Here is an 18,153-nt window from a genome sequence, read left to right on the forward strand (position 1 = left end):
AGGCACACACACGAGATCGATCGATCGAGCGAGCCCCCTCACTCCCGCTCTATATATAGACGCCCGTCGACTGCTCACTCCTCCATTAAACATCCTTCTCCCTGATCTACATACGTACATACGGCTTGACTAGAGCTAATCAAAGGAGAGCCTAGCTAGGAGAATTGTGGTTCTGTGGCGAAGGGAGAGTGTGGTGAGGGAGAATTGGCGAAGGGGAGATGGGGATGAGACCTGGGTGGCTGGGCGGGCTGGTGGAGGAGAGCTTCTTCGTGGCGTGCGAGGCGCACGAGAGCAGGAAGAAGAACGAGAAGAACATCTTCTGCCTCGCCTGCTGCACCAGCATCTGCCCGCACTGCGCCAACGCCGCGCACCGACACCACCCGCTGCTCCAGGTAACGACCAGTTAGCCTCTCGCCATCTTCTTCCTTCTCCTCCTCTCAAATCGACATGCAGGAGCCTGAATTGGCGCAAGAGCGACAGCGATTCTTCCTTTCTTACTTCTCCGGCCCCGGCTAACTTTTTGTTCGTTTCCAAGAACCAGTAACCAGTTCTTCTCTGATGGAGTAGACAATCAATTGTCGCCTGCATGCTTTCTTTCCTGTTCTTGGTCCGCGTCTTTGGTTCAGAATCGCAGTTAATTCTAGCCGGTTTTGTGTTCTTTCCATGTGAACTTGTTAAGTGCTAGCCTGATACAAGTTCTATCTGAAGCGGCCGTGTGTTGCTAGCTAGAATATGGTAATTCAGTGGCACCCCACACAGGGAGGGCAGGCTTGTACGTATTTGGTCTAATTAGATGATGCCTACTCTACTAGCCTTTTGGACTGTTTAGTTTCCTCAAGCGAGCGTATCAATTTAGAGCTATCTGTCGGAGTAGTAACCCTTTTCTGCATCACCACTGCTATCAGCTAGAGAGAGGGAGAGATAGACCGGCCGTGCTTACCCGTAGTGATGTGTAATTATCTTTACTTAATCACCTGATTTGGTTGGGCTGAGTTGCGGCGTGTTCGAGTTCCCAAGTGTGGTGTTCGAACCTTGTGCGCCTCTTTCGGCTGGCTTCATCTTGTCGTTTCTGCAGGCCCTGGTTCGTTGTGCTTTGTGCCATGTCTCCCTGCATGGTTTTGTTTACTGTAAACCCTAACCCAATTGCCCTCTGCTAAACCCCATTTAATACCTTTGTTTCGATGAATAAGATGGACACATGTTATAAGACGAACTTTGACATAAAAAAAATTAGCAAGCAGATCTTGATTATATTGTATGTATTTAATATAATTATATTTGTGTTGAAAAACACTTTAAAATGATGGTAATTTTATGCCTACAATGTTTATATATGTATAATAAATCCTGATCAAAGAAAAAACATGAAAACGCAACGCCTTATTCATTAAAATAGAGAGAGCAGGTTTGTAACTCTTGCTCCACCAGATTATTGTAGAAGGACAAAAAATTAACAACAGTGGTGACAAAGGAAAAGAAAAGGCAATGTAGAAAGGTAATCTGAGGTGTTTTCTTTTCATCGCGCGCGGCTTGGCAGCATCCCCGAAAGAAGCATAGTCTTACATAATTTAAGGCTGTAAATTCCAACCAACCACGGGCACTGCAATGCATTGCATGAGGAGCCGCGCCACCCATTCCTGTCCTGTGGCTGCCCTCTTCCCTCTCGCCAGCCACCTGCAAAAGTTACTGCAATCCCACCTCTCCCTATCTCTTCTCAGTAGTCAGTAGGCAAGGCTGCCTCCGCCTGGCCGTTCCCCTAAATTTCCCTGTATAGCGCGCGCACTATGCAGAGTGCGTGTCCTGCATTTTAACGGTGGTAATAGTGGCTCCGGTCGCGTCACTTGGGTTAGTCCAGATCGCCCTAGCTACAAATGGGGTGTGTTATCCGGATTGTGTTGCCATGCATAGCGAAGCAAAGCACAGCTTCCGCCACTGATCCAGCCCTGCCCGGTTGGTGAATAAATGGATCAATGGCCATGAGCCATCCACTCAACCATCTGTGTGGATGTGTTGTGGTGGCATGCATCGCAGCTCGGCGCAGTGACAGGACGGTGTAGTAGAAGGAAGCTAGCAGTAGCCGCGGCCAACAACAGTTTTACCATACCATATGTGTGCATGGTAAAAGCGCCTGCCCTGTTGCCAAACAAGGCCTCGATACTGTTCCCCGCCTTTGTGTCCTTGCGCTCTTGTACACACGCCGATCCTGCGCTACCGTCCAACCGCATGGTTCAGCCCTTCACGACGTCGCTGTTCACTCGGTTCAGCCCACAGTGGCCTTGGAATTACGTATGCTTTCACCTTCCTGCCTCTGGTTCTTGCGTCGACCTTGGGGTTCTGGTCAGGGGCACCTTGGTCATTTGGCCTTTGCCATTTGCATGCAGGAAGATAGCTCATAGCTGCGTGCACGATGGGGGCGCACGCACGTAACGCCGTCGGTCTCCCACGATTAGGATCACGACGAGCCGACGGTCAAACGTTCAGCAGTTATTACTGCTGACTCAGCAGCCTTTACCTAGCGTATCCTATTCGACGGAGGAGAGAGCGGCTGAATCTACCTTTTATCACCTCCGTTTCAAGAAATAAGGCGCACGCGTATTTCAAGACGAACTTTGACCATAAAAATTGAGCAATAAAATCTAAATTATATTATATGTAATTAGTATCGTTGGATTCGTATTAAAAAGCACTTTTTAATGATACTAATTTCATACAAATAATCTTTATCTATTTAAAGTAATTCTTGGTCAAACAAAAAGCACGTATAACGAGGACGCCTTATTCCTTGAAACGGAGGTAGTACCTTTTACCCAACAGTCACCTTGAACTAACTACGTAATCTGTACCGCTTAATTTTTTTTTACTTACTCCGTCCATCCCTGAAAATCTGCACAAATTCATCTAGATACAGATGCCTCTAAACATATACTATTAGCAATTTAGCATCAGAGGGAATATATTATATGTCAGTATGTACGTATGTAAAAAAGCTAATACATCATTTTGTGTAGGTACGGAGGTACGTCTACAACGACGTGGTGCGCCTGGGCGACCTTGACAAGCTCATCGACTGCTCCTTCGTTCAGGTGAATCATTCACAAATTCATCTAGATCATGAGCCCCGCATGTTTGGGAGTTGTCCGTCGCCTAATCTTGCATGCATGCAGCCCTACACGATCAACAGCGCCAAGGTGATCTTCCTCAAGCCGCGGCCGCAGTCCAGGCCCTTCAAGGGCTCCGGCAACATCTGCCTCACCTGCGACAGGATCCTCCAGGAGCCATTCCACTTCTGCTGCCTCTCCTGCAAGGTGCAACACTCTCCTCCACTACAACCACTTCATGTCTACATGCTAGAGCAATCTGATGAGTAACACATCCGCGACTGCGTGCATGCAGGTGGATCACGTGATGATGCAGGGCGGCGACCTGTCCAACATCCTCTACATGTCCGGCGAACCCGACCTGGCCTGCTTCCCGCGCTTCGAGAACCTCCACGTCGGCAGCTCCTCCGCGGACCTCCTCGACTACGACGCCGCACAGGTCACCCCAAACTCCATCCTCGAGGACCCCACGCGTCACTATCACGAGAGCAGCGGCGTCAGTGGCGGCTCCAGCAACGGCGGCCGCCATGCTCAGCGCGCTAGCGTGGGAACCGACCAAGCAGCCGGTGCTGCCAGCGACGTCCCGAGGAAGAAGAAGTCCGGCGGGTTCTTCCCGCAGATCGTGCTCTCCCTCAACAACAGGAGGAAGGGCGCGCCCCATCGATCACCGTTCGCCTGATCTGGCGTCATGGACCGTTCAGTACAGATCGAACTGCCCCCCTATATATGTGTCTATCAGTCTATGTTTAGTATGTTGTTCATTACTAGTGCTACTGTAGAGTACCTTAATCATATGATTAGCTGTGTAGAGAGAGAGTGAGAAGAAGGGTGTTCTTGGTTGGTGATCAGAGGAGAGAGATGGCCGTTGCTGCTAGGGCTATCTTAGGGCAGGTGCTTTGAAGAGACTTGAGAGGAGATAGAGAAGGCAGCCTTGCTTGCTTGCAACTCTCCCCTGTTACGGAACTAGGTAGCCGGCACAGTCTTTGCGGGTCTTCTGGTCCCAAAAGGTGCATGGCTACCAATTTTGTACTTGATGTAACGGGGTTAGAGTTTGCTCGCACGCACATGCAAATCACACTTCCATGACTATATATATTGTCCCCACATTTGTAACATAGTGATTGTGTTGTGAATTGTCATGTTTTCATGTACTAGTACAAGTCCTTATCTCTTCTTTCTTCGGTGAGTGGTGAGCACCGAGCACTGTAGGTCTTTAAGGTCCTTATCTCTTGTTAACTGATGTGTATTGCGGTAAATCAATCGTCAGGACCTTATGGCGCCCGCACCTAATCGCATCCGTCCGGTGCGGCTGGAGATTCGCACGCGCCTATTTTGCAAAACAACCCCTGCACCTTTCTCTAATTCAGTTGTAGTCCACACCTATATAAACATCCAAAAACGGCCAGCAACCCTAGAACCCGACCCAGCCTCCCACATCCTTCCTCCGCCCGCCACCCGCCGCCGCCGCCCGCCTCCGCCCGCCACCCGCGCCCGCCTCCGCCCGCCGCCGCCCTGCTCAGGAGCGCCAGGATGCGCGCGAGCTCCTCCTCCTGGCCGCTACTGGTCGCCGCTCGCGCGTGCGAGCCGCTCCTCGTCGCCGCCCTCCACCGCTCGCGCGCCGGCGTGGTCGGACGGGTCGCACGCCGGCGTGGTCGGACGGCCCGCTCCATCCGCGAAGCGCATGCCGGCGTGGTCGGACGGTGCCGCCACCCCGAGCCTTTCTCCGGCCAGATCCCGGCGGCGGATCTACTTTTTTTTCCTTTTATTTCCTTGTTAAGATCTTGTTATGGTTTAGGATCTTGTATTTGTAACAAATGGATCCAATGTTTTTTTCGAATGGATCTTCTGAAGTTTTGCAATGGATACTTTTTCCACCATGTTAGATATTCATCACAGATTCAATTTCTTATGAAGATCCGTGAAGAAATATATAGAGATCTGTGGGTTGGAAAAAATGTATCCAGTGGATCCTTTGATGGATTTTTTGTGTGTGCAAACCTGTACTTATACAGGGATCTATGGTTACACACTTCAATTTGTGAAGATCCTTTTTAACTGTTAGATATTCATGTATAAATTTTGCAGAACTTTAGATGGCAACAGTGGATCCACATTGGATTTTTGTAAAGAACTTTATAAATAAAAAGGACTTCCGGATATAAATCTGATAAAAGCTAGGATCTTTTTGCAAAAAAATAGTCACCAATCTTGATGTAGTCCGATGAAATAGACGGTCCGAGATAAGGTGCCGGCGCCATAAGGTCCTGTATAAATCCACACCCTGTGTATTGGCGATTGATTGTACTTGCGTCTGTCTAGCTTTCATGCATGTGTATTACCTGAATCATTCGTCTATGGATGTTAGGATGCAGACGGTGGAAGTACTATAGTTGCATGCATGCATGGGTGCTGCTTGGGTCGGCCTACATATCCATGCATGCTTCCTTGTTTGTGCTTGTTTTCGACCGGCAATGACGCGGCCGCCCAGAGAGCACCCTGGAAGCGTCTGGCTGCCTGATCGGGCCAAAGGCTGTTACACAGGGAGAGAGATAGCGTGACCTAAGTTTAAAGGAGGATACGGTCGCTGCATGGGTAAGTACGGACTACGGAGTACGTACATTGCGCAGCACCTCTGATAGAGGCGAGATTGCCAGCTGTTCTATCACCTTTCTGAGTGGCCGAAAGCAGTGCCTTTTTGGGGACTAGGGAAGTGTCGGTTTCCCAGATCCATCTCTCGTTTCTCGTTGCTCCCTACCCTCATCTCTCTTCTCCATACCAGCAGTGCATGGAAAAACGCCCACAAAATAAATCATACTATCTCTCGTGAAAAACATCTACTTTGTTGCGTAGGGCATCTCCAGCGGCGCGACGTAAACGGACGCTAAGCAACCGTTTTCGTCCGCCGTGACCGGAAATGCGTCTGGGGCATGTTCCAGCGGGGCGACGCAAAGTGATCGGGCCGTCCGCGGTCGGCGGACGCGGAAAATGTCCGCTCGGTCCTCGCGCGGGCCCGCCTGGCAGCGGCACAACTGCTTCGTCTTCCGCGGCATTACTTCCGGGCGGCGCGCTGCAGCCTTTGCAGGGCCGCGTTAATGGCGTGCCTCGGCTTCCGCGAGCGTGCGCGGCGGTCGATGCTTCTTCTCCGCCGATGCGGCACCGAGGCGTCGCTTCGGCGGTCTGCGGCCGCGTTAATGGCGATGCCTCGCGTGGCTCGCGGCCGTCGCCTACCTCTGCGCACGTAGTAATGGGGATGCCACGCATGGCGCGGCCGTCGCCCTGCCTCCGCGCTATATATACAGGGGCGCGAGCATCTCATCTCCTTCCCACAAACCCTAGCCGCCGCTGCCGTAGCGCCGCTTCCTCTCAAGCGGATCCACCATGAGCGCCGCGGGACGCGGCCGGGCTGCCGCGCCTCCACCTCCACCTTCACCTCCCACTCCACCTCCTCCGGCGTCGAGCTCCTCCGAGGAGTTCGACTCCGAAGATAGCACCGATCTCCTCCACCCGGTCGGGGATGCCGCGGCCCCGGGCCGAAGCGGAGAAGGAAGCACAGGAGGAGATGGCGGGCCACGCGGCGTTGGACGCCGAGCCGGAACGAGCGCAGGCCGGCGGCTGCCGCTGCGCCGAGGACTCTGACTCGGAGATATCTTGGTCATCCGATGACCCTGATGCGCCGATGCCGGAGGAGAAGGCGGCGGAGCAGCGGGCCCTCGTCCAGTCTTTCGAGATGCTCAAGGACGAGGCCGCCAACGCGAGGCTAGAGCAGTGCCTGCAAGAGGACGCGGCGGCGCACCGAGCCATAGCGGCCGCGCGGGAGGCGGCGGAGAAGCAGGCGACGGAGCGACGCAACGACGGTGCCGGCCCGTCAGGAAGCAAGTAGTTTAGGCTTATAGATCTACTTTGTATAGTTTTTATGCAGTTTTATGTACTACTTTCAATGTTTGTACTATGTTGCAATTCAAAAATGGGCCGCCCTGGTGGGAGCACACCCAGACGCAAACGGACGAGCGGACAAAATATGTCCGCGGGGCGACGCAAACGGATGCTCGCGACCACTTTTGGGCGTCCGAAATGCGTCCCGCCGCTGGAGATGCCCTAAAGTTATCTTCATCTGTCCGATGCATTTCATCAGTCATTAAAAGTTGACACTGTGCATTCGTTTGAGACGGATCGCGGATACAAAATAGGGCTTGCAAAATCTCAAAAGTCTTCTCACATCTTTCTTAGAAGTCACTTGTTTGGATCATAACAATGCAACATATAGGAATTTGACAGTACAAATAGAGAATTACAAAGAAGAGGGAAACTACATAAATAGTCATCAGTATAAAATATAGGGAAACTACAGAAAAGTTTCTTGATCTTACTCAAATGAGTGTAAAAAAGAGGTTACATTGATGTAAATTTCCGATGGGATTGACGTGTAGGATCCATAGAATTATGGAAGTGTCATACCTTTAATCCAAAGGGTTTCGTTTGAAAAAAAATGCCTATGCAAAATTGCTATGCAAATCCTTCAATCTAAAGAGCCCCGAAAACACTTGCATACCGAGACTAGAAGTACCTGAAACCTCTCCCAAAATAAATAATGTAGCATAGAGCATTCGGAGCCGCTGGTCAACTAGGCTGGCTTGATCAAAAACCGAAACAAACAGTTATTTGGATTGGAGGAATTTCATAGGAATTTTGAAATATTCCTACGCTCAATTTTTTTTTCCTACGTAATGCCTGGATCAAGAATCGAGTCCATCAAATTGCTATACAATCCAATCCAATCCAATCCTACCCTCTCCATTCTATATGAATCTCACTATGACCTTAAACCTCGTTTTCTTTTTATTCGAGAAATCCAATGTGCTTACACTCTTTCTCTCTCTACTTCTCTCTCATCAATCATGTAAAATTCATGTGTGTATTTCCTGCGCATCATCTTAAAACGCCCATTATAAAAAATTCCATGTTTTAAATTCCAATTTGGAATATATGACATCTCTCAATCATGTGTTTTCCCTATTTCTACGTTTTGAAAATCATGCGAAAGAGCCCAGAAAATTTATCCCGGCCCGTCGCCCATAGGCCATACAGGTTGCCGTGCCGCTCGTAGTTGTAGATGTTCCTAGACAAAGACATTAGGGCATCTCCAATGGGGCGACGCATTTCGGACGCCGAAAATGTCCGCGCGCGTCCGTTTGCGTCGGCCCAAATGGTCGAAATCGATCGCGCGTCCGTTTGCATCAGGGGTGGCTCCAGCGGCACGATGCATTTTTTTCGATTTGCATTTTTATAACATGAAAACATAGTTTACATAGTAAAAGAAAGGAAAATAAAAATGCTAAGGACGCCTGTGCCTACTTGTTCTCGTCGTCGCTGTCGATCACGACGAGCTCTGGTACCGCCCACGGCCAGTTGGGAAGCGGCGGAACATACGTCGGTGCCGCCGGGGGTGGTGGAGGTGGAGCAGCCCAGAACGGGGTGGTGGTGGTGGAGCAGCCCAGGCCGGTGGTGGAGGTGGAGCAGCCCACTCCGGCGGAGGAGGTTGAGCAGCCCACGCCGGTGGTGGAGGTGCAGGCCCCCACGGGTTGTACGTCGGAGGGGGAGGCGGTGGTTGAACCAGTGGCGTGACCGAGTCCTGGAGACATGATGCCGGTGGCGTACCGGGCAGCGACGGCTGCACCGGTCGGTCCACCTCCGAGACGAGGACGCCGAGCCTCGCGAGCTCATCGTTCGTCATGTTTGCTTTCGATCCCATAAGGGCATCTCCAACGGGACGACGCAAACGGACGATGAGCTACCGTTTGCGTCTGCATGGCATGGTGTATTAACGATCTGATTTGATCATTTGATGCTCCATTTGGCACATCAGCAGCGCCTTCTTGCATGCGTCCTTTTCTTGTTAAAGTGTTGCAGTTCAGTACTTGTAGATCTTTGTGGGGCGAGTTTAAGCTATTGACGGACAGTGCACTAACATACTATGTTAGATATATGATTGTCACCAGAAAATTAACTAAAAACTACGTGTTAACTTTTTCGGGTCAACGGGACAAAAGCGCAACGAGGAAATAGTTCCCTAACAAACGTCTTATCGATGGGACAATTTAGCTCCCATGATTAGCAAGGGCCAAGGAGGCAACGATGTTAAAGCTGAAGTTTAGCTGGTGTGGAACTACTAGCACACGTTCGTTCTCAAACATGCATGAGGTGGACATGTCAATTGTGCAACAGAAACAATATTTCTACAGCAGTTTTTCGCGAGCTTGAAACTGAAAGTGCTTAACATTAGTAATCTTCCAAATCAAGCTAGTCACGTACTGCTACTCTGAATCTCTGCTGACCAGAGAAATAGCAGGACCAGATAAAGACGAGAGTGCTTCTGTGTCCGTACGTTTAGTGTATTGTGCGCCGTACACTCTTATCTATAGCTGTCCAGAACCTGTTGTCTGTAGCCCATGTGCCGTGTCTTTGCTAGCCCACTGATGAGTTTCAAAAGAAGAAGATTTCAGACAACATAGCACTAAAACTTTCTTTATGCATGTGAACAACAGTACGTGATGAGTTCATAATTTATAAACCCTACATTTGGATGTGCAACGGGATAAATTCGAATGGAAATAGTTTGCATACGGATTTTTTGTGTTCTCTTTTTATCACTAAAGAAATGTAATACATAATGGTAACCCCATATTTCATTTGAACACAGTTGATTACAAAAAATACGAGGAGCAACATGATAATTGACCAATCCAATTTCACGATGGCTTTGCTTATCCTCGAACAAAAGCACATGGAAAAATATTTTTGTGTACTTATCCATCCGTGTTCATTTGTAGATGTGTTGTGGATGTAGGGAACTCATGTGAAATTATACGGCGCTCCGAAGATTTGTATGTGTGTTGTCCACAACTTCATCCCACATGTATGTCATCGAGGGTTTAATTGTAAGTTTATTTTTTCTTGAAATATCTAGCCATGTGTAGCACCTTCAGTAGATATTGTTCTATAGTACCCTGAAAAGTTGTACGTTTACGAAAGTACATTTTAGTGCTGATGGAAGACTTGTACAAGTTTTCAAATCATTATAAAAGATCAAAGTAAACAAATCTTGTGCTATTAATAACATGTATTTGTGCATTGAACTACATGTATCTCAAATAATGTCTATAATTTTCAAAAATCAGATGATATGCATATGTAAAATGTAGATTTTAACAATAAAATTAATTTCAAAATATCAAATACTAGGTTAGGGAAATGCATGCCTTTGGGTACATATTATTGGTTAGTTTACTTCTTAAATTGGTCCAAACTTTATGAAGTTTGGCATGGAATATAATATTACATGATAAGATTTTCATAAAAATTGAAATAATATGACCTAATGAAGAGTCTTCGCAGGTAATACGGTCCATGGGTATTGGAAGCATCTTGCTGGTTGAAGTGATGCAAGATAAAAGTCATTATAAGTGGAGATTCGAGCTCGATGCTAGTTGAACCCACTACAACCACAAGGTGAACACTTCCGTCAAGAGCAGCCTCCCATCGAAGAAAAAGCTAGAAGCATCAACCAAATGCGCAAGATTAAGAAAGAGAACAAAAACTTCCTCAATCTCATGATTAGCGGTCGTCTTTGGAAAAGTAAATCCGAAATTTGTTCGTGTGAGCTCCAGCAATCAGGAGAAATTTGTGCCCTGCTTGTGATTACTGATTAGTATATTGCTTAGCAAAGATGGTAACATACTTTCTCCCGAACTAAATACTCGTCACAGGTTGAAAGAATCTAAGCACATGTAAACTACATTTTGGCTAAATCTGCAGTGGTAAGTACTTAGGGGGATTGTAATTCATGCGTGCAGTCATGTACAGAGATGTCCAGCTAGCTAGCAGGGAGGAGTGGCACAAGCCTGAACTTGGCATCTAGAGACTGTTGCTGCATGCTGCCGCATCTATATATCCTGACCGATCTCGCTGCAACTCTAACGAACTGACACGAGCCGATCGATCAGGGAAACGCAGCTGCATGGCGCTGCTCAGACTTTCCCAGATGCATCATGTGTGGCGCTAGCTGCTCCCGTGGCGATCGACCGGCCATGTTGTGTGCGAAACTGACATTGACACGCATGAGGGTGACCGAGCCTGTTCCACCTGCTAGCAACTATCGATCCATAATTCCATATGCACCTGGTTAACTAGGTAGCCGTTCTGGGCCTGCCGGTGGATCGGATCAGAGCAAGGAACGGTATGGACAAAACAAAAGGCATGATGGATCTCCTTTGTTTTGCATATGCAGTTGTGGTTGTAATCTAGCGCGTCCAGATGGATGCAATAACGGGGGTTCTGTTACGGCATGGGGATAACTGGACAGGTCCCTCCATATGCTCTTTGTCAATTGTCATGCCGCCTTGTCCTACGAAATATGAGCCATGCAATGCAGTCCTACTCCTGTATATGCATCTAGCAACATGCGGTCTTGTGGAAAAAATGCATGTCCAAATTGCAAATATCTAAACCTTCCTTCCAAAGTTTATGTCCTAGCCGCCCGCTGTTTCAGTTGAACCATCTTTATGTATATGGATGAGAACGGAGAGAAAACAGACGAAGCTACGTGTGGTGTCTTCGTTTTTTTGCGGAAGCATTAAATGACTACATAAACCTTGAAAACAAAAACGAAAGCAGGTATTTTCGGAAATAGATGTGGACCGAATATGGGCACGAAGCGCTGCAGATATTCGTCAGAACTAAGACAACCCCTAAATCATGCAAAAAAAAATTGATATTAATATATTCCCTTTATCGAAAAAAAATCATGCAAAAAAAAAGCTCAAACATTGAAGCAAACCAACAAACTTGCTTCCTAATTCTAGGGCGGTTCTCGAATTACTAGGAAATAGGGGAAATGCCAAATCGTGAAAGCCTCCTCGAATGCATAAAGATATTAGATGGTCACACCAGTTTTGAATGATTCCCTTCGGAAGTTTGGCTTGATAATGTCACTTAATTGAATTGTTGGATTGGGCTACGCTCATCAACCCTAAACGGAAATTACATTTTAGCTAGAAAACAAAATTATGTTTGTGAGGTTGTTCCGCCGAAAAACGTTGCCCCTTTCAGTTTTTGTCAAATAATTTCAGTTTCCTTTTTGCAAAATTTCAATTTTGTGTTTAACTTTGTTTTTGTTTTTCCACCAAAAAAATCAGGAAAGTTCCTCACATTTTTCATCACCATTTTTTACGCATCCACAAATATTTTTTAGAGAGAAGATTGACAGTTTGGGCTTGCTTTCCATAGAATTAAATTTATCTGAGAACCATGTATTATGTGGAAAATGCTTAACGTAATGTACTCCCTCCGGTCCTTTTTAATTGACTCAAATTTAGTACAAAGTTGTACTAAATTCGAGTCAATTAAAAAAGAACGGAGGGAGTAACATATATGGACATGCATGGAATGTAGTGCTTAATGTATGCATGGCATGGAGATCGGTGGATTTTGGGTCACTTCGGTTGCTCGCGAACCTATTTCCCAGTTCCATGGATCCAAAACTCGTTCTTGGCTCGTACGAACCTTAAAGTATCCTCAGGAAGAGGTACGATGGAATCGGGGCGTAATCTCTTGACATGCGTTGGTGGGCCTAAAGAGAGGGAAGGTGTGTGCGGGGGAGCAAACTTGCTGATGGCCGGAGCTGAAAAAATTTCCTTTGCCATTTCGCAAAAACTGTAGCATCAGTGCCCTCTTAGCCAGTCACCACTAGTGGAGAACAAATCCATCCTTACTTTTCCTATCGGGTAGCGATGACATCGACAATTTAGATCTCCGGCGCCATAGGCAGCTCCGACTTCGCAGATCTCCACCACCGACTCTGTGTCGTCTCTCGCACCAACAACGCCAGCAGCGACGAGCCCTCATTGTCTACACCGCCATGTTTTCACATTCGTCTCTGGCTAATGCAGCATGTCGATGTCTTCAACCAAGGCTATAAGCACCTATAACCCTTCTGCACCCACCGTTAGCTCCTTAGCTCGTTAGTTTCAACAGATGGCCAATTTCGCTGCTACTTATGCAACATCGACTTAATTAGGACGCCCATACGAAGCTTTCCGTCTAGGCAGCTGCTCCTCATAGCTGTGGCTCATGCCCGGAGGCTATTGATCCACTAGAGTGCAGTTTGTCGCTTTACCATGCCCTGCATCGCATATGCTCCAATGTTTGAGCGTGACAGAGAGAGGATGAAAAGTCCAAACTACATCTACAAGAGCAACATTGTAGAGGCCAAGAACATGCTTAAGATGAAAAGAGCCCCTTTTAACCACCTTGTGAACTGATTAAGGGTTACAGGGTTGGTTAAAGGTAGCACCCACACACTTGTGAACATCGAAGAGCAAGTGGTAATGTTCCTTTATGTTATTCTACATAACCAAAGATTTTGAGTGATCCACAACACATGGAGGAGATCAGCTTAGACAATATTGGTACATCAAGTAAGTCAGGTATATTGTTGGAGAGCTTAGAGGAGAGATGATCAAGCCACCATATATGCTCGTACTTTCCCGAAGATCAAAGATAGTTTCCGTTGGTTTCCTTATTTTAGGGTGAGCAGCTCTAGCTTGTAGTTCATGACATGATTGTAGTGCACTAAGGCCTAACAACTTGTTCATGCATGTTCATGCCAGGATATTATTGGGCCGATTGATGGTACCCATGTTACAACTAGAGTTCCCAAAACCAAGGCTCATGTATACATGTGAAAGTGCATGAAGCCCTCATGCGTGAATTTGGTAATTAATGACAATCCCTATGGAATAATGTTTGCATTGGGTTATATTTGTACGATCTATCCATAGGCAATGCTTGAAACATATGTTGGCTTCAATGTTCTAAGAAGAAGAAAATGAAGAAGATAAAGTGACAAGTATGTCTTGAATAAGAAGATTGAGTGAGCTCTCATGCGTAACTTCAAGACACCAACAAGATGAAGAAAAAAGAAATAAAGTGCAACTTCAAAATGAGCTATCTCGAAGAGGCCATATGTTTGAAGCTTGTCATCCATATGGTGATCATGGATGTGTAAAGATGCGCCAAACTACAAGATCTCCCGTGCATTATGAGGGAGAAATATATCCGTAAGGCTTCATCAAGCAAGCACAATCAAGAAAGTCACACCATATTGTTGCGGTCCAAACCGTCATCATCTAGCTCAAGCAGAATGCGCAAACTTAAAGCCTAATTTTGATAGGGTTTCTTTATTACCAGTTGATCTCTTGGTGTAGTTGGGAGACTGGTTTATAGGATAGTTGGTCGTAGTATCAAGTGGGCTCTCGAGTGAGTAACTTGATCATGTCGTTCGGAGAGAGATCAAACCTTTGCATCATTTTTCTTGGTCGTTATTTGGATCTTATCCATGAGGCGTTTTAGAGCTTGTGTTTATTCTCATGACAAGCTCTAGTTCATCTCCAGCAGATTTAGCGTGAAATATTTGTTGCGTTCATGATATTGAAGTTTTCCCGGTTCTTCGTACTGAAAGGTTTCATCTCTAAATTCATGGAAAAATCCACCCCACTTTTATCATTATTTCCGATAGCTCTTGTCATTATAGTTACAACAAGACTGATTTCACCTAAATCGGAGTTTCCTACCTCAAATTATTGCATTCTCGATGTTGGAGGTTTTACCATGTTGTCTCCTATAGATAGGTTAAAACTTTATTCATTTTTTTTTATATTCCATGGTTGGACTATGGTATTTCCTTGCATGATCTTGTAGAGCTTGTCGTTGTGATTCCAAATCCCAAGATCAACAAATTCGGAGTGCAAGTATGAAAGTCATGGCATTCTTAGGCATGATGATGTGTTGTCGCGGGAGTGGTCCGGCAAGCCTGACCTGCCTTCCCGGAGTGGTCCAGCCTCTTTCCGGGATAGGTTTGGGGTGCTCTTCATGCTTCCGGGAAGTGGTTCGTCCCAGTCGGCAGGTCCAACCCATGGGAAAGTCCTACACAACGATTAGATTTGGTGGGGACATGTTTAAGGGGCTCTCTTTCCCAATGATCCGCCAACTCTCTTAGCTCATTTTCCTCCATTATTGACCTTCATTTGAGCTTGATATCTCCCTCTCCCTCCATGATTTTTGCATCTATTTGAGAGAGGATAGAGGAGATCTACATCTACACCTTCACCACTAAAATCACTCTTTTTGTGAGGGGAATCCACTAAATCCAGATTTTGGAGAAACTTGATGTTCCTCCTCTTGTGTTCTTTCTCTTATTCTCCCAACAACTTCTGTAACTTTGGTCGAATTTCAGAGTGAGGAGCTTTCCATTGCAATTGTTGCATCGGTTTGAGTTCTTTGCGGTGATACGCAGAGGTGAAAGTTCGTGTGTATATCTCTTTGGCAACATGTTCCTCTTGGGTATTTGAACCCTAGACAACTATGCAACTTAGTGGGGTTCTTGGGGCCTCCGATTAATTTGTGGAGATTCCTCAAGCGTGATGCCTTCGTAGCGATTTCTTAGGAGGCTCCAATTAAGTTGTGGAGATTGCCCCAAGCTTGTACGGGTTTGTGACCATCATCAAGGTTCCCTTAGTGGATCAAGGACTTCCATTTTGGTGGGAAGGCTCGAGGAGAATATGTGAGGCCTTCGTGATGTTTGGGGAGTCTTGTGCCTCCACACCGCTCCAACGAAGAGTAGCACTCGCAAAAGTGTGAAACTTGGGATACATCGTCGTCTCCGTGTGCCTCGATTATTTCTATACCCGAGCCCTTTACTTAGGAACTTTACTTTGTGATACCTTTGTGCTTGAAGTTATATATCTTTCTATCACTTAGTTTCTTATCTTTCTTAGCATAAATTTCTGAAGCACATAGTGAACCGAAGTTATACAAGTTTTGTGCTTGATAAATTAAAAGCTACTTTTATTCCACATTTTTTCAAGCCATTATCATAAAAATAACAAACCCACTATTCACCCACCGATAGGCGTCATATGTGTACTTTCAATAGGGGGAGACACCAGCCAAAATGTGTTTGTGGCCGTTGATTCTGTTACGAGGTTCACATATGTCTTAGTTGTATGGGAAGGATCAGCCTATGACGCAACGAGTCTTGATAACAGCTTGGAGTGACAGAACACACGATGGCATCAAAATCTCCAAGGGTAAGTTCTACCTACCTGATGCTGGATATGCTTGTCGCCCTAGAATTGTTCCCTTTAGGTCAACAAGGTACAATCTCAATGAGTTCTGTACAAAGACTGTCCCAAAAACTCCAAGGAACTTTGCAATATCGGACAATCAAGCCTTAGAGTGATGATCGAGAGGTCATTCGCTGCTAAGAAAGAATAGATTTAAGAAGCTTATTCAGAAGCCATTCCATCCTTTCTGCATCCAAGTTAGGCTAGTTCTTCCGTTGCATTATGCACAACTGGATCTTAGGGTGGGGGTCTTGATGAGTTCTTCCCAGATGAGGATGACGTGACGCCTCATGACATTGATGTTGCCCATAGTGTCGGTGCCAATGATAATCAGACTTCGAGAAATAAGAGGAAGGAGTGGACTGACGTTATGTGGGCTAAAGAGCTTGGACCAGGATCATAAAAGGAGGAAGAATTGAAGAAGTGAATAAGAAGAAGCGAAGATCATCATCTGTCATGTTATATGAACTACCCGCTATTTATGTGTATATCTGCTAAGTGTTAGTACCCAGATAATGACATGGTGTACTCAAATTTGATAGTACCCAGGGCTAAACAACGTTAATTTAGTGGTACATGTTAGTTCTATATGTGGTTTGGTAGTTTGATATGATAGTGTTAGTTCATAGTACTGCGTGATAAGGTCACCACTTGTGTGATAAGTGGCTAACACGACACTACACCATATATAACCAAATAAGCTGATTTTTGTTCTCTTAGCCAAAATGTAACTTTTTTGGCTGCAAAACAAAATGCATAAACGAATGAAAAATGAAAAGTTGGCAGCCAAACTAGATGTATTTTAGTCTTGAGTCCATACATCATCGCTTCTCAGAAAAATCTGCCCGAATGCAGAAAATCAATACGAGCAACCAGATCTAACCCTTAATCAGGCATGCATGTATAGTAGCTTGTGCGCTTTTGTCAAAATTCAGATGTATCTAAATACTCTATAGATAGATTTGAATTTAGATAGCATCTTTTTATGGATGGAGTGCATGTTGTAAAAGTAAAGATATATATGAATGGCATAAAAGCTAGTCAAGGATAAGTTCAGAGAAACAAGTGGTCAAGGCTAACGAGACAATAGTAGATGTAAGCGAGGGATTTTTTATACAGATGGAGAGCTAGTGTGTTTTTTTTTACCAAAGGTAAATGATACTACCTTCATCCTAAGGCTTAAGACTTATATATTTTTTTAAAGTCAAACAAAGTAATGTTTGACCAAACTTTTAGAAGAATTTATGAACAAATATAATATTTTGTAGATATCATATAAAAATATATTTCATTATCTATCTAATGATATTAATTTTGTACTTTTCATGTTAATAATTTTTGATAAAAACTTAGTCAAACTTGATATAGTTTGACTTTCTGAAAAATATAGGCATTAAGATTTGGAATGGAGGTAGTATGGACTATGGAGCAAACACACGGCAAATCAAACAGTGCATGCATGCGGTAAAAGTAAAAATATATACCATATGGATGGCTATAAAAGCTAGTCAAGGATAACTTTAGAGAAACAACTAGTCAAATATAACCAGAGAGTAGATGGGATGAGGGGTTGACGACGAGACTCGTCCATCCATGGTGCGATCTCTGCGCCACGACACACAGCCTTGCTCCCAACGTCACACATCACTCATGTGTGCCATCAGCCGCCGCTAGCTCCATGCATGCCGACCTCTACTCCTGCTGCTTGTAGCGGCCATGCATCGTGTAGCTAGGTAGGTAGGTGGCTACAACGGCATGGCATGGCATGGCAAACAGTTCTCCATGGACATGGCCTGCACTGTTGGCGGGGACGACGCATGTCAAGTCTTGTCACGGCCCCGCCAGTTAGTTATTGGCATGTTCGGGCATCTCCAACG

General features: G+C 45.9%; 1 protein-coding gene across 1 annotated transcript; it reads left to right on the forward strand.

Moving 5' to 3' along the window:
* The first annotated feature begins 218 nt into the window (after nt 1–218).
* LOC124681795 (protein RGF1 INDUCIBLE TRANSCRIPTION FACTOR 1-like) lies at nt 219–3,777 on the forward strand. The gene is made up of 4 exons (XM_047216620.1): nt 219–392; nt 3,009–3,083; nt 3,165–3,305; nt 3,394–3,777. The coding sequence occupies exons 1-4, from the start codon at nt 219–221 to the stop codon at nt 3,775–3,777; spliced, it is 774 nt and encodes a 257-aa protein (XP_047072576.1).
* The last annotated feature ends 14,376 nt before the right edge of the window (nt 3,778–18,153 follow it).

This window comes from Lolium rigidum, chromosome 1 (genome assembly GCF_022539505.1).
Source record: "Lolium rigidum isolate FL_2022 chromosome 1, APGP_CSIRO_Lrig_0.1, whole genome shotgun sequence".
Lineage (NCBI taxonomy): Eukaryota > Viridiplantae > Streptophyta > Magnoliopsida > Poales > Poaceae > Lolium > Lolium rigidum.

Bases quoted from the DNA above. Each gene is read 5' to 3' on its own strand.
- LOC124681795 (XM_047216620.1), top strand. From the start codon at position 219: ATGGGGATGAGACCTGGGTGGCTGGGCGGGCTGGTGGAGGAGAGCTTC. The intron at 3,084-3,164 runs GTGAATCATTCA...GCATGCATGCAG, and splicing joins TCGACTGCTCCTTCGTTCAG to CCCTACACGATCAACAGCGC. The intron at 3,306-3,393 runs GTGCAACACTCT...GCGTGCATGCAG, and splicing joins TCTGCTGCCTCTCCTGCAAG to GTGGATCACGTGATGATGCA.